Source organism: Crotalus tigris, unplaced genomic scaffold, assembly GCF_016545835.1.
Source record: "Crotalus tigris isolate CLP2741 ecotype Arizona unplaced genomic scaffold, ASM1654583v1 scf7180000021131.477146, whole genome shotgun sequence".
Classification (NCBI taxonomy): Eukaryota; Metazoa; Chordata; class Lepidosauria; order Squamata; family Viperidae; genus Crotalus; species Crotalus tigris.
The window spans coordinates 110,702-127,821 of record NW_024098363.1 but is presented as its reverse complement, the minus strand read 5'-3'; the positions used below and the strand labels follow the sequence as shown (position 1 = coordinate 127,821).

The 17,120-nt window shown below is 37.4% G+C and overlaps 1 protein-coding gene across 1 annotated transcript; it reads right to left on the bottom strand.

The window, feature by feature from the left end:
* Nucleotides 1–760: 760 nt before the first annotated feature.
* On the bottom strand, nt 761–16,778 carry CTSE (cathepsin E). Its single transcript, XM_039369476.1, has 9 exons — nt 16,639–16,778; nt 15,760–15,916; nt 14,005–14,122; nt 12,598–12,716; nt 11,499–11,698; nt 8,664–8,786; nt 6,440–6,581; nt 4,310–4,408; nt 761–1,526 (listed from the first exon to the last, which is right to left on the bottom strand). Exons 1-9 carry the CDS (start codon nt 16,692–16,694, stop codon nt 1,362–1,364), a joined length of 1,179 nt encoding a protein of 392 aa, XP_039225410.1. The 5' UTR covers nt 16,695–16,778; the 3' UTR covers nt 761–1,361.
* Between the last annotated feature and the right edge of the window lie 342 nt (nt 16,779–17,120).

Here is a 17,120-nt window from a genome sequence, read left to right as displayed (position 1 = left end):
AAGATTCTGTAAAGGATCATCATATCAGAAAATGGTGGCTATCTCAGGAAGTAAATGCTGGGGGTTGGTGTGAAAACTACATTATTTGAACCATTTCTTTCTCCTCCCTCCCTCCCTCCCTCCCTCTCTCCCTCTGGGATGGATGAGGACAGTCTTCCCCAATCTTATCTTTCTCTCTAGTGTTGCAATTATATCTGAGAATTCCCAGCCAGCATGTGGTTTAATAAGCTTATCAAGATCAGTACAGAATCTGAATGTGTACCAAAAGGTCCATAGATAACATACTGTATTAATTCTTACTGCCTCCTTAAAGGCAAATTCCACTGCACATATATACACACAGAGGGAAGGGGGGACAATGTTCCCCTTTAGGATAGATAGACTGAGATACATTTTTGGAGCTGCACTTAACATTCTCTAGGAGAAGAGCTGTAATAGATAGTTGCAGTGTGAATTTGTATAAAGAGTTAGGGGTACATAAGAACAGGATATTTTTTTGCTTGATGGCAGGAAATGTCACTCAGTTTTCCCAGTTGTGGCCCTGGGAAGCTCTGATATCTTCCAAAAAGATTGAGAGAAACATCTCGCATTGGGATATTAATGTGCCCACATCTGTTTTATGAGAAATTTGATGTATTTAGAATGTCGATGCATTATTCAGTCCTTCATCATTCTTCCATTTCAGAAAATTACACAGAAGTATTATTTATCACATAATGTATTACTTTAGGAATACAAAAAAAAAATTATTAAAGCTTTCTGCTGATTTAAAAAGATTATCATTTATTCATCAATTTACTTAAGATATTAATTTTGTATATATTTGCAACATGCAGTCCTGTTTTCTTTTGCAAAGAGAAAACCTCACATATCAGACTAGATTCACAAAAGATATTCAGTTATAATGCATTTTGATTAATGTGGATAAGCATGTTATGTAAACCAACCAGTGTAGTTTGTAATTTTCAATATATAGGTTAACATGATGGATCAACCCAGCTCAGTGCACTTTATTCAATAAATCATTCTGAACCAATTGTTTAAACATAGCCCCAACCTGTGACCTGTGACCTGTGACCTAGTATTTTGAGTTTGAAGTACTCAGGATTTATTTCATCTAATTTACTTGAGGAGAAAAGACAAAAACAACATAGCTCTTGATACTGAGAACTGACACACTTAAACAGCTCTTTTCCAGGGGATCTCAAGGAATTTGTGTTTATAGATAAAACTCACAATCTTGATTGCATTTCACATGGGAAACAAAAAAAAAAAAAAAAGAGAGACAGGAAACTTGATTTTGCTGCTCAAAAGAAGATAAGAAAGGGAATAGGCTTAGATTCCTTTACTCTCTAAGCTTCTTAAGGGGCAGCTGGAGCCAATCCCACTTGGTTGTTCCCACGATCAAAGACAGAGTAGTATTGACCAATAAAAACATCTCCCAGAATCCAGAGTGGACCAGGTGTAGTGTCTATATCTAAACCTTGGAAGCCACTGGTGCACATGCTCATCCCATCACTTATGGCCTATGGAAAAGAGGATATGTAGGTATGAAAGCAATTAATATTGAATTATGACAATCATGTTCAGATTTCTTTCCCAGCATTTACCCACAAACAAAAGCAGTTTTAACCACAGAAACTTTAAATGCTAGAAGTTAACGTCCTTATATCTGAAGGATGCCCTTGTTGGGAAAGATTGTTGTAGAACTTCCAAGGCCCAACTAAGGACTGAGATAGAAGGAAGAAGGCAATGACTGGACACTGAGCCTTAGTTTATGACATTACCTTCACTAAAATATATTTAGTAAAACAAAAATGGCATTATAATTTAAAATAATTCCCTACTCTAAAAAAGAAGTAAAACCTGAAAGGTACATGTAAGACAGGGGTCTTCAAACTTGGCCCTTTTATGACTTGTGGACTTCAACTCCCAGAATTCCTCAGCCAGCGTGCCTGGCTGAGGAATACTGGGAATTGAAGTCCACAAGTCATAAAAGGGCCAAGTTTGAAGGCTCCTGATGTAAGATTTATATAGATGTCTCCAAGTCAGTGTTATATTGTATTTGTGTATGTATATATTCTTTATTATCTTTGTAGGTCTTTGGTTATTTGGGTTTTCTCCCGCGTAAAATTGGAAGTGTCTTGGTGACGTTTCGGCGAAATCCCATTCGTCATCTTCAGGCTGGTGTTTTCAGCTTCGTGCTTCAAGGAGCAATGTGTAGTCTTAGCTGTTTCTTCCTTTTAACTGCCAGTGGGGGTATGAACTGATTGGGTGGGAGCTTGACTGTGTTCTGATTGGGTGGAGGTGTGTTCTGATTGGGGGGTTGGCTGTGCTCTGATTGGCTGGTGGAGTGTTCTGTTTGGGTGGGGGCTTTGTTGTGCTCAGGTTAGTCTGAGTTGCAGGGGGGTTTAAAATGGTGGGCTGCCTTGCTATTTTTTGGCTTCGTGTTCGTGGTCGTGCCTCATCTTCATGGAGGGTGTCAGTTTGCTTCATGTATGGATTGGAGGGGTTTAAAGTGGCTAACGATGCAGCTGTGGTCTGGCTTCTGGTTTGTGGTTGTGCCTCATCATCGGTGTGGCTTTGGGTTTGCTTTTTGCGTGGATGTGTGGTGGTGACATCCTGTGTGGTTTTTGTGAGTGTGGGTCTGGTGTCATTTTTTTGTGTTAGGTAGTCATTTATCAATAAGGGTGGGTTTGTCAATAAGGGCGGGTTTCCAAATGGCTGGTAGGCGGGAGGTATCATCTTGTTTGTTCATGCTGTGTGGGCGTTTTTCTATCTCGATGGCTTCTCTGATTATTCTGTTATTAAAATGTTCAGTTTTGGCGTTAGTTCTGGTATATTTAATTATTTTATTATCTTTGTATATATGTCTTCTAATAATGACTAAGATTCATGCAAGAGGATGTAGCATGCTTTATTGTGGTGGAAGGCATCATCTCCTCTCCCAAAGAGAAAATAGATTGCAAAAAAGAAGAGAAAAAAGGCCCCAAATTTGTGAATGCTAAATGTATATGTATAAATGAAGATTTAGAAATAATTGTTTAAATGAAAATGTTAGACTTCAAAGTTGAATCACCTGACCTAATCTTTCGGATTAGCCTCAATTTATTGAGATAATTGCAGAATTCAAAGACTGTGCATCTTTTTATATCATTGTCGTTTATTCTAATGAGGCTTGTAGGGAGGTGGGTAACTCCTTAAATGTTCCTTGCTCCATAAATTGACTTATAAAGATCAAGTAAGCTTCCCCCTACTTTTCATTACATTTTAACTTTTAAGTTAGACACAAAATTAATAAAGATTTTGATCTAGTATAAATGCTAGTCCCCCCCCTCCCTTTATGGACAAACAGACCGTCATTGTGGTAAATATTCTTTTCCCCACAGTATTTTTTTCAACAGCAACAGAGCTTGTCAAACACATATGCCTTCCTTCCTTCCTTCCTTCCTTCCTTCCTTCCTTCCTTCCTTCCTTCCTTCCTTCCTTCCTTCCTTCCTTCCTTCCCAGTAAGTGAAGAGAATGAAAAAAATCTGCCATTTCCTCATTCTTTAGTTTTACTATTTTTATTTATATCCCACTTTTATGACTTTTATAAACAACTCAAGGGGGCAAATATAGCCTATTTTCTCCACAACAATAACCCTATAAGTGAATTGGACTAAGAGAGAGAATGAGTGGTCCAAAGTAATGCAGCCAGTTTTTATTCCTAAGGCAAGACTAGAACCTATTGTCTCCCAGTTTCTAGCCTGGTACCTTAAACCACTAGTCCAAACTGGTTCATTTTTATTGTTATTATTATTTTCTGTATATTATAATGATGATTAAAAGGCATTAATACCTGGCTAATTCTCATTAAGCAATTTTACTACCGTATATGCCGGTGTACAAGGCAACCCGGCATATAAGACGACCTCCATCTTTGTCGCCGAGCCGCATTCCTAGAATGTCATCTTATACGCCGGAAACTACCAGTATTTCTGGCGTATAAGACGACTCGGCGTATAAGACGACCCCTGTCTTTGGTGCCGATTTTAGCGCTTGCGGAAGTCACCTTATACGCCGGCATATACGGTATATAATACATCATTAAGAAGTCTGCTTTGGCCCTTTTTAGCTTGTCTTTTATGAATCTCGACAAAAAAAAAGAACAATTGAGCATCTGAATGGAAAAACTCTTACTAATACATCAGTGTTCTTTCCCCGGGTCTCATTATCCAAAGCAAAGTTACAGATAATACCCCATGCTTCCTAAGAATGACATATGTTTTGCCATGCTGCACAGAAGGAAATGAGTAATAGCACTTACTATGAGAGTATAAGCCTCCGGAGTAAGAGGATAAGAGTTTCCATTGATTGTGAAAGTGACAAGAGGCATCACGTTGAGATTGCTGCATTCCACAGTATACTGTAAACAATTGGTATATGTTTGCAATAGTGAAAATCCAATATTTCAGTTAAAAAACAATCTAGATAATAAGCTGGACAATATCTATTTTTCACTGATGTCTTCAAGTATTCTAAAACATTGAGCCAGGCTTCAGTCCAAAAATAGATAAGATATGATAAGGATGAGGTATTCCTTAACTTCTGCTTTGTTAAATCTATCTCCATCCAAATGCTGCTTTTTATTTAAGGAAATTGAAGGTTGCTTGTGTGTCTAATATGCTAACACACAATCTCATAGTGGTTAAAAAGACTGATTGCTTGAGATGAGAGAAGGATACAGGACTAATTCCCCTACCTCTTTGCTCCATACACTGCCTGCCTTTCACACTTTTTTGCCCCATAGTAGCATCATTTCTGGGTAATAATAATAATAATAATAATAATAATAATAATAATAATAATAATATAAGAAAGAGGAGGAGGAGGAAGGGACCTTGAAGGTTATCTAGTCCAACCCCCTGCTCAGGCAGGAAACCCTATACCATTCCAGATAAATGGCTATCCAATCTCTTCTTAAAGTCTTCCAGTGTTGGAACATTGACAGCTTCTGGAGGCAGGTTGTTCCATTGGTTAATTGTTCTAACTGTCAGGAAGTTTCTCCTTAGTTCTAGGTTGCTTCTCTCCTTGATTAGTTTCCATCCATTGCTTCTTGTCCTGCCTTCAGGTGCTTTGGGCAATAGCTTGACTCCCTCTTCTTTGTGGCAGTCCCTGAGATATTGGAACATTGCTATCATATCCCCCCTCATCCTTCTCTTTATTAAACTAGTCATACCCAATTCCAGCAGCCATTCCTTATATGCTTTAACCTCCAGTCCCCTAATCATCTTTGTTGCTCTTCTCTGCACTCCTTCTAGAGTCTCAAAATCTTTTTTATACTGTGGTGACCAAAACTGGATGCAGTATTCCAAGTGTGGCCTTACCAAGGCATCATGAAGTGATATTAACACTTCACATGATCTTGATTCTATCCCTCTGTTAATGCAGCCTAGCACTGTGTTGGCTTTTTTGGCAGCTGCAGCACACTGCTAGCTCATATTTAAGTGATTGTCCACTAGGACTCCGAGATCCTTCTCACAATTACTACTATTGAGCAAGGTACCCCTTAAACTATACTTGTGCATTTGGTTTTTCTTGCCTAAATGTAGAACCTTACTTTTTTCACCATTGAATTTCATTTTGTTAGATAGTGCCCAATGTTCAAGTCTGTCAAGATCCTTCTGTATCTTAAGCCTGTCTTCTGGAGTGTTGGCTGTTCCTGGGTAGCATCCACCAATTGCCTTAGTGCAGTGATGGCGAACCTTTTAGAGACCGAGTGCCCAAACTGCAACTCAAAACCCACTTATGCATCGTCGGGTGCCGGGTGGCCCATTGGGTGGGCATGGCTGCGGTGGTAATAGCAGACTGGGTGGGACTAAAAAGTTCAATCAGTCAATTCCAACTTTGCAAGATCTTTTTTTTTTCCGCGAGAAGTTGCAATTGACTGATTGATTGAACTTTTTTTTTGTACTCGGCGGCGGAGGCCTAAAGTGAAAAGGTTTTATAAAACCCAGCTGATGGCACGCGTGCCCACAGAGAGGGCTCTGAGTGCTGCCTGTGGCACCCGTGCCATAGGTTCGCCACCACTGCCTTAGTGGGTCTCTCTCTCTCTCAGAATACCTATGGGGCACCTAATGGGCTGCCAATTCTCAAAAATTATACGACTTTGGGACAAAAAGACAGTTGCTTCAGAAGCTAAATCAGGAGATGAATTGGCCTAAATTAACTGCTTCTCATAAGCCTTCCTTTAATGCATTTGCTTCACCTTTTGCCAAGTGGTAGCATAAATTTTCTTTAAAGTTCAAAGAACTAGAATGTAATAAAATTGAAAGAAACAAAAAGAGGAAATGAAAGAATGAAATAGGATTGTAAAGAGATAATTTTAGACTTAAAGTTATTCTAGATTAGAACCAGGATTAGGATGCTGTTAACAGATTTCCGTGTTGGGACTTACCTCACCATCTATAAACTGTGCCCCAATTAATGTTTGCATTTGCTTTATGTCTTCAGAAGGGCCTGTGATGAGAGATGTTCCTGTGTCCACTATAGCCTGACATCCATTTGCACAAAATGCAACTTTTCCACCAACCTGGATACTGAAAAGAACATGGAAATAAACTTGGGAGGGGCAGGTTTTGGTGGTAATGCCTCTCCAAGATATTTACAGTGGTAACTCTTCTTACAGCATGATTATAGGTTGACTTGATCCTGACACTGTTTTCTTACATTTGTTTTAATGTCTGCCACTTCATTAATGATTCCTCTTTGCAAAGATCTGTGCCGGAGATGTGCAGTGATGGAGATTAGTAGATTTTAAATGATAAGTGAACAACATTTCTGGTTGTACCATGGGAGAAGAATATCATTGTCTCCTAAAATGGAACTGCTTAGTTAAGAAAGACACACTTGGAATTTTGGCATCCCACAAAGTTGTTTTGTTTGCTTCTATCTGTGACTATAATGCCCCTTCAGGAATCTCCGTATTTCTTCTTGACTTATGGATAGTCTAGAGCAGGGGTAGGCAACCTTGGCTCTTTTATGACTCGTGGACTTTAACTTCCAGAATTCCTGAGCCGGCTGGATCAGGAATTCTGGGAGTTGAAGTCCATGAGTCATAAAAGAGCCAAGGTTGCCTACCCCGGTCTAGAGCAGCGGTTCTCAACCTGTGGGTCGCAACCCCATTTGGGGTCGAACGACCATTTCACGGGGGTTGCCAAACAACACAGTCTGCCATTTTTTCCCTCTTTTCCTTAGCTGTGCTACTCCCTTTTATTCTATTGGCTTTTGAAAGCTAATAGAATAGATTTTCTTGAATAGAGTCTAATTATATTGGCTTTCAAAAGCCAATAGGAATTGTCCAGGCTGTCTCTGCCCTGCTGAGCCCACCAAAAGTCCCATTCTGCAAATGGTGCTGCAAGTTGTCTGCAGCAAAGGCGAGCTGTCTGGAAGTTTCCACCCCTCCCTGCTGAGCAACTACTAAAAATGTAAGTAAAAGAGGGCCAGGGGTGGGAGGTGGGAGGCCGGTGGGCGCAGGGAGGATTGCTGGCTTACGTGGGGCCCGGCGGGTGCCTTACCTTCCTTGGGCTGGGCCAGCTGGTGGCCCAGACGGTGGTCGCAGCCGGCGCAGGAGGCGGCACCACGCATGCGTGGCGCCCCCGGGCAGGGAAAGTCCTCGACTTACGACCGGCTGGGTAGTCCTCGACTTACGACCGGTTGAGTAGTCCTTGACTTACGACCGGTTGGGGGTCGCGGCATTAAAAAGGTTGAGAATCACTAGTCTAGAGTAACTTTATCTGGTTTGCAAAAATTGCAACAAGATGCAAAAAATGCTATATTTAATATAGTAATTCTAGTACTAAATTTCTATCTAATTGTCTGGAGGTTTACCTACTGTTGTGGGTCTAGTTTAAAAGCAAATTTTTCTTCATTCTGCAGCTTCTTAGGCAAGAACTGCAGTCAATCAATAACAAGAGTTATCTTGCACGTTTGATGTTAGCTGAGGCCTTCTATAAAGATATTGAAAGTTTAGGATTTATGGTTGCTGATTTCAAACTTTCCTAGGACTTTTGGTATCAAGGAAGCAAAGCTCAGTAGATAGGGAAAGTTTTGGTGCTTTAGATTCTGTAACTTTTTGGTATGAAGCAGGAATTCTTTCTCAATGACAGCAATTGAATTTGAAGATTTTCTGAAACGTCATACATGACTGTAGAAACTTACAGAATATTCAAAGCACTGCTATTTTGCTTTTCAATATAAGAAGATATGAGGGGAGGGATGGAGGGGGAATAGACAAGTAATAGATGGAATTTCTTTTATCCACAAGGAATTATTTACAACATTTGGAGACTTGGCAAATACTGTTGTAAAAACATCTGTTACAGACAATGATATAATTAATATACATAATCACCTAAACCACCTTCCTGGCTTTTAAAGTAGTGAAAAATAGCTCTCTAACTCAAAGGATAAATATATATCATATCCAGCTAAATAGTTAAAAGATGATTACAGCTCATTGTAACAGTGAAAGGTTGGGATTTATGAAACAGATGTGGTGCTTCTATGCAAGATTGACAAGTCTAAATGCGCAATTACCCTGAATTCTAGCATTCATCAGAGATAGAAAAGTAGCTATTATCTCAGAGAATTCCCCCCTTACTTCCAAACAAGATATGTACTTATCCAGTTGGATCTGCCAGTATCCCTGCTTAGTGACTGGAATCCAGCTAAGGTTTCCACTGAAATAGGTCTCATCATAGCCACCAAAAATCAGTTCCCCTCCTATAGAAGAATAAGGGTTTCTGAGGAGAGAAAGAAGAAATAATTACATTGATGTGAGCCTTTTCTTTGTGTTTTTTTTCTATTACATACTCATTCTTTTCAAAATTCTAAACCATAATTGATGCCCCCACATTTTCTAATACTCCACATTTTCCAGGTTTCTCACATCAGTCCTCTGGGCTGTCTCTGGATCATGCCTGGACATTGGGCACAATGATGAATGGAATATTGACTGAGCCTGAGAAAGGAAAGTACATGAACATAAGGATTCTTTCCAATATTAAACAAAAATAATGGCTCGCTTTGGAATCTGGTCCCAGTTCCAAAAATAAGACATTCACCAATTTATAGGGAAAGAGAAAAGCTTCCCTTTTCCTGCTAAAGAATTGGGTTTTTTAAAAAATAGCCAACCATATGGTTTCCTTTGGTATTGGCTTTTATTTATTTATTTATTTTTATAAACAAGTTTTATTAGTTTTTTAATTTTTACATCAGAGTGCTCAAGAAACACTGTGGTGATGGGGTAATCAATCATCCAAAGATAAAGTCATATATATATATATATATATATATATATATATATATATATATATATATATATATATATATATATATATATATATTTAGGTTGCTAACAAAGAATAAAGAGAGAACTGGTATAGCTATCTCAAATTAATTCATTAAATGTTCCCTCTCTATTTCCCTCAAATAGTATAACATATTTAGGTTAATCCATTTCTACATTACATCTATGTAAATCCAAATCCTGCTTTTAAGCTTTACTAATTTACATTACCATAATTCAATTTAATCTTGAATAAACATATTATTAGCACTTCGGGTATCCCTTCTACAATATACATAATATTCCAACAGTAACATTCTAATATTTCCAGATATATTCTAATTCTTAGTCTAATAAGTCATTGATTAGTACCAATTCTTCTCTTATCACAAATCTCTCTTATTTCTTCTTCCACTACAAAATAGTTATCCTACTTAAAATAAAAATATTACTCTACTCTATTTTAAGTATATAATCTATCAGTCAATCTATTTCTATAAAAAAAATCATTTCAGCCCATTAGGTAAGATTTAAATCTTGTCCAAATAATTATCATATCTAAAACAAGCATATTGTTATACAAAATATCATCTTGCTAACTTCACATACTCAATTAATTGTTAAATCAGTCCATTAAGTAAAATTTTAAATCACATTTTTTAAATCTAACTCTAGCTTTCTTTCTGTGCCAGGCCGGTTTCCATAATACCACATCTGTATCATCAAATCTCAGTATTTGAGTACGAGTATTTATCAACACATCAATCTCTTCCCTTTCTTCCAGTATCATCTGGATAGTATAGTCAATTTTGTTCCATGTGGTAGTTACTAGCTGATTATCCAGATTATTGCAGCATCTGAAAATCAGTTCTTATTGCTTTTAAGACTGCAAGTATTTCAGTTGAAGTCATTCTTTGATCATCAGAGTTCTCCATAATTTGTACGTAGGTTTGTGAAATATCCTCTTCTGTAGTGATTAGTTGACTTGTTGAATGATCAATTAGAGTCTCTGTTTGAGATTTTAAGTCAAGCATTTTTCTACAGCTCAATTGATCAGTAGCTTCTTCCTCCATCTTTTTAAATTGTGTGCACTGTTGTCTATAGGCCTCTTTAAAGCTAGTCTGTTCTTCCTTTATTATTCCTTGGCCTATAGGTTGCTCCATTAAAATTTGAAATTCAGTTTGTGGTTCTGCAAAATGATCTTTAATTTTTCTCCAAGATTTCATGTACTCTGTAGCTTCCAGGATTTTTCCCAATATAAGCTCATAATCAAGCTATGGGTAAGATTCCTCCATTTCCATGATAAAATAGTCTTTTAGTCTTTTAGTAGAAGCTATATTTATTAGAAGTCAACAAATATCCACCTCCACAATTTTTAGTAAGCTGCTTCAAGGCCTTTATCTTTTCCCTTTTATTATCATTTGAAGGTCAAATCCATCTTCAAACACCAAGAGAAAGTACAATTGCAATAACACTTTTCACCACAAGATGTCCTCAGTAGGCTGTAAAATCTTTTTTCTGAGTTAATTTTTTTTTATCTCATTAGGAAAATAGAGGGGGGGAAAGCAAATATCTCTAGCATATAAATAAAATAATAATAATGTTCTATGATAAGGATTTTTTCAGGGCCCCAAAATATCCCAAAAATTAAATATCCAATAAAAATTTACTGTTTTATATTTTTGTTCAAAGCTTTTTTTCCCAAGTAAACAAACGCCGCTCTCTTAGGGCAGGAAAGTCATTCAGAGGCTTTTTACAGAAAAATAGTTGGGGGTAAGAGAGCGAAGGAAAGGTCTCACCCGGATTTCTCCACGGTGGTTCTTCACGCTTAGCTGTTCTTCTGACTTTCGGCTGGTGCAGCTGGGGGATCGGCCATTTTACTGGCTAATCTTTTCTCCGACGGCCCTAAGGAGCTAGTTCGGACTGCAGAAGGAACTGCCACCCTTCCGCAGTCAAACAGGGCCTCCTTGACGGTGGTCGCCCCTCCAGGGTGACTTTTTGACCCGATTAAGGGTCTACCAGCGGAGAGAAAGCTGGCGAAGAGACGGAGCTCTCCACACTGCGATCTGGAACTGGAAGTCTTGGTATTGGCTTTTATTGATTTCAAGTAATCTGGAAGGAAAACTTTCTACAGTATTGGAGGAAGAGTCAACTTTTTATACACTACCTGTTCATGGAAACTGAGAATATTGGTAAGTCCACCAGGTTTTGGGCCATCATATTATCAAATACAGGGGTGACACCATCCACAGCCAAGGATGGATAGGCCAGACCAAGTATCCCATCAAATTCTGCATCCAGAAAGGTGTTACCAGGTTCAGAGACACTTTCTGCAAACTGTTGATTTACTATGGTGAGTCCTTCAACCTGAAAAACAGAAATCCTAGATATGAATTTTAATCTGTGGCAAGAAACTAGTCATAGTAATGGGCCATGGAATTATTTTAAAAGAGAAAACCTGCCTTCCTTCCCTTCCCTTCCTTCCTTCCCTTCCTTCTCTCCTCTCCCCCCCCCTCCATCAAAAAAAGACTGGAATTGGTGTTTCATTGTGGAGACTTTGGATAGCTAATGCTACTTTAAATAAATTGCACCAAGTCTAATGCAAGATATTCTCATTCAAAGTCAGGTTGAATTATATATTCAAGATATAAGGCCTTTCCCCACCATTGAGCTGAAGTGTTCTTCATCCATCCTAAAACTGGCGAAAATCATACTCATGTTGAGAAAGATTGTTCTAGAAGCAAGGAAGAACACACAAGGACTAGAGAATACTGTTCAGATAGCACCTTCCATGATGGGATAGGGACAGGTTTCCCCTGCAGTTCCATGCATATCTTAAAAATCTGCACCAAGTCATTGGTGGAATGCCCATTGTGGTCATCTGTAGGGCATAGAAGACCACAGGAGGAAAAGGGGAAGTCCAATTGCTCAAATACTATAGAAGATATATTTCATTAGAGTTCTTCTAATGAATCATATGAATACATGTAGTAAATGAAAGCAAAGCCTATTAATACTGTAATAATTTGTAACCTGGCTCCTTGATGACATGCCACCAAAAATACCTTATGGACCATTTTTGTAATGTGTTGGTCATTTTCCCTGAAAAGACATTTGAAGCTATAATGAACAGTGGTTTGGAACTCAATGATAAATACAGATACTGCAGCCTCTACAGGCAGGATAATGCCTTACTGTATCAGAGAATAACTGGCTAAATGATCAAGCATTAAATTCTTTTTAAGTGAATAGGATTTTTCACTTACAGTCACTTGATCCATTCCAATTATTCCTGTCAAGCTACCAGTGCCATAGTGAATGGAAAAAGGTGTACCCACTTCAGTGTAGGTGCTGGACTTTGATGGCTGAAATCTGGAGTGTTCAACTGTAATTGAAAAAAAAATAAAAAGAAATCTCAATGCTTGTATCTCTGTCCTTATTGGCCTATGGACTTTTGCAGTCCAGCCCTGTGCATATTTATTCAAGTACAATATAAACAAGATTACAGCCTTGTGAATCCACACAGCTGTTATACAGTGAATGGACTCTATTGAATGGACTTTATTTTAAAATAAGACAATATGAATGTGCTGCTTGTAGCTTCAGTACAAGACAGTCATTTTGCACATGAGAGTTGTCAATGATTCAGTAATGAAAATATATTTATGATTGCAACTATGCTAATCTAAGTTATACAAGCACTCCATATTTTACATATATATTTTCTCAAAAATAAATTGTTGCTAGAGAATACTTATGGAAAAATGTGCAAATGACAACAACCTTGAATTGCCATTCATGTTGTTTTATCTTTTATAGCAAAAACATACTTCTGAAAAAACATACTTAGTATTGTGCTACTAAATTATTATTACAAGCCTTCATTCACCCAATTGCTTTACTTCTTTCTTCATAACGTAACTGTAGGAGATGACCAGGCTGAGCCCCAGGGAAGGGTCAAATGCATCATCAGTCACGAATCCCTTCACACCCACAAGAGATCTAAGTCCAGCCTATCCTGAATTCCTGTGATTCTTATCTATCACCATCAGATTCTTGTAGAGAGCTTAAGCTTGCAATAAATCTTTATACTCATTTGAACTGACTGGATCTTCTGTTCCCTGGTGCTTGACAAAAACTTTTTTTTCCTTGAATGCAATCTTATTTTAGATTTATCACTGTAAATATGCTCCCAAACAGCAAGATTTGGTTTCTGTTTTGCAGACTGCAGGTGGACAAAATGTTAGGAATACTACAGCGTACTACAAGTCCAACAGAAAGGCTATATATTACACTTCTACTCAATAACTGGATTTCCAGTATTGCATGTAGCAAATGTGCTATACAATTATTGTTATGTGTTTACCAAGGAAAGTCAAATGACAGCAAATTACTGTACATTTGGATTTATTGGAAGTATGAATAACATTTACTAGTTTGAATAGTGCTAGCTCTATAAGTACCTGTTAACAATGTTAACAGTTTTCATACAGCATAATTTAAAGTAATTTTCTTAAGGTTTCTGTCATGTGCAAATCAATGTTTGGCATCTACAAAACCCAACAGGCTTCTCTATAGATTTTATTAATGTACTATATATGCCTTTAAATAGAGCAAGCATCAAGGTAATATTTTTTAAATCATGCCTTCCTTTCCCCATGCCCAATCCTCACCACAAGCCTTGCTGACACAATAAACAGATGGTACCCAGAGATTGGAGGAACCAGTGTCAAACAGTATATTAAAACTCTGTGGAGGGTTTCCAATGGATATCTGTCCAAAGTATTCCACCTGCCAGAACAGGAAAACAAAGAAGCATTTTTATTTTGTATACTGGAATGGAGAAGCACTTATTAGGGCTACATAAAGTGGAACCCTTTTCCAAACCTGAGGGGAATCTTGTCAAATGCTCCAACACTGGAAGTTTTTAAAAAGAGACTGGACAACCATTTGTCTGAAATGGTATAGGGTTTCCTGACTGAGCAGGAAACCTCCAAGATCCCTTCCAACTCTATTACTACTACTACTACTACTACTACTACTACTACTACTACTACTATTATTATTATTATTATTATTATTATTATTATTTCCAATCAATATTTCTTTTATGCCAAGGTCTTGTTTGCATAAATGGATCAAGAGTTTAAATGGGATTTTAATTTTAGTGGTATTTTGGGGGGAGCTTACTCATAATCCAATTGTACACCTGCATTTTTAATTTTAATCTCTAGCATTTAAATTGCAACATTTTCTTGATAAAAATCTGTGTTTATTTTCGCACTTAAAGTATCTACTATTTTCCTGGTAGGCTCCTGGATATACCTTTTTTCAAGGACCAAGACTATTATATAAATCTAAAAATCTAGAAGAAGAAAAAAGAGTGATTTATTAGAAAGAAAAAAGCTGGCTCCTTCTTCTGCCTTTCCACTACAAGCATGCAGCAAAAAAGGAGAATTCAGATAGGTATACAATGAAAAAAAAAGATTTTTGGAGTAGATATAAACACTCTGCTCATACCAGTTGTCTAAGGCTTGCATGGAACAACATTATGTCTATTCAATTCAACTCATTCACAAACTTTCCCATCATCAGAGACCAATTTAGCTAGGTTTAAGTATGTTCAGCTTGGTTTTAACTCTCCAGCAGATTTTAAAGCAGGCTGTGAAAGGTTTTTGACACATTTAGTTCTTAGGGCAGATCTGTGTATTTGTATTACACACCAATTTTCTTTCAATCCACTTTCAGAGTTAGCTAAGAAAAAAGAATATTGGGAGGTGATGGAGAGTGAAATAGGGCAGTTCATTTCTTGTTTGTAGAAGTGCTAAATTGTCAGTTTGCACTTATATTCAACTTGTATGTTTGCAAATGTAGCCAAATATTTCATAGTCCTCTTGAGCATCGAGTGAAAACTTTGATACCAGTGAAATATCTGATGAATAAGTGGGAAAGATGGGGCAATATCTTTTCTTTTTCGCTTGTAGGACAGATGTATACATCCATGGCATTGGCTCTGGACATTGGCACAGTTACAATGTCAAGCAATGTGTTAGAGCACATAAGTATAGAGACATAGGCCATGTTTACAACTCTTTAAGGCAGCTATATCTTTTCCCCAGATGATAATGTTTCATACTAGTAAAATGTAGAAATGATGAATTTTTATAATGCATACATATAAACTAAACCAAGCCCTTTCAACAATGCCATTGCATTTCTCAATGGCCTCATATATATAACAAACCAGGAATATGTGGCATACTGTCAAATAACTCCTGGATTTTTATACACCGTGTTGTAAGCACAGGATAAGAGTTTAATAAAATTAAATTCTATCATTGAAAAAAAATGTGACATTTGTCTTCTTTATAGCTAACATATTTCTGCCCCCCACCCATAATTTCATTCATGCTTTGGCTTTAACTTACATCAAGATAGTTAAAGAGGGGTTCGTTGGCTTCTTGGAAGACTGAGCAGTCTTGAGTGTAGTTTATCATGTCTACCTTATATTTCTTCCAAAACTGAGCCAATTGCCCACGTTCCCTCAATTTTTGCCGCAAAGATGGGTGTCTTTTCAGGGTTATTCTGGAGAGAAGGGAGGGAGCTATATGCTTAATGCTGATTAACAGAAATAAAATCTAAAAAGCATTTTATTCTAGTACAGGCAGTACTAGAATTCCACTAAGGTTAGAGTTTTTATGTGTTATTCATATCCTGAAAACTTTGCCTATTCTGCACATGAATGTAATTATGTATCAAATTCAATACTTGAAAAATATCTCTCTTTTGCCTAATTCTGAAATAAATTCAATCCATGATAGTAGCAAATAGAACTCGTGTGATTTATTTTTCATCGGGCATTCACTGTTATTGATTATGAGATTCCCATTTGCAACATTTGATGATTTGCAATTTGATGATTCTTCACCCTTAATATATTTATGAATAGTGGTGTTCGGGGGGGAGACAGGAATTTGGAACAGAATGTACAGTACATCAGGATGGATTTGTAATATTTTGAAGAGAGTAAAATAATACCCAGAGTTGTTTTGGAACCACTCCCCTTCTTACAATTAATATGTCTTGTAAATGTCTTGTAAATTTATCTAAATGCATTACTGATTATTCACAAAACATTGCTGATGTGTTTCTGCTAATACTGGAACTGTGCTGTACTTGTAGGAAGTTAAAGAAGTGTCAAGGGACTGCTATCCCAGTGCAGCTTTGTAACTGTAATTTCTAATGCTCAATAAGAAAAAAAAAGGGGGGGGGGACGGTTGAGCAGAAGAAGAAAGAAATGAGCTTACCTTTGTAATCCACTGGTCATCCAAATGTAAAACGCTAAAAAGATCAACCATTTCATTCTGGCAGCGGAGGACGTCTGCTCTCCTTAACTTGTAAGAACTGGACGAAAGTTTTGTCCTTATAGCCACTAATCAGCCCAGCCACTGAGAGATAAAATCCCAGGAGAAAATGTACAATGTGAAAGCCACACCACTTAATGTCAATATGGCACTTTTAGAAAAGAAATTAGTCACTGCACATGTTCACCTTTCCAGTGATCAGAGATTAAACAGTTCTTTAACAGTGAAGCAGAAAGTGATTGGAGGAATTGATTGGAGGTGACCAAAAGAAAGATGTAGATGTTCTTCATTTCATAGAATGTGTTTTCTATAGGATTCACTTTAGAGCTCTTTTGTTTTTATGGGACAGAATATAATCCTTTGGTTGTAAAGCTCATTCAAAAGTATATTGACAGAAGAAAATTATGCAGTTCATGCTCAAAAGA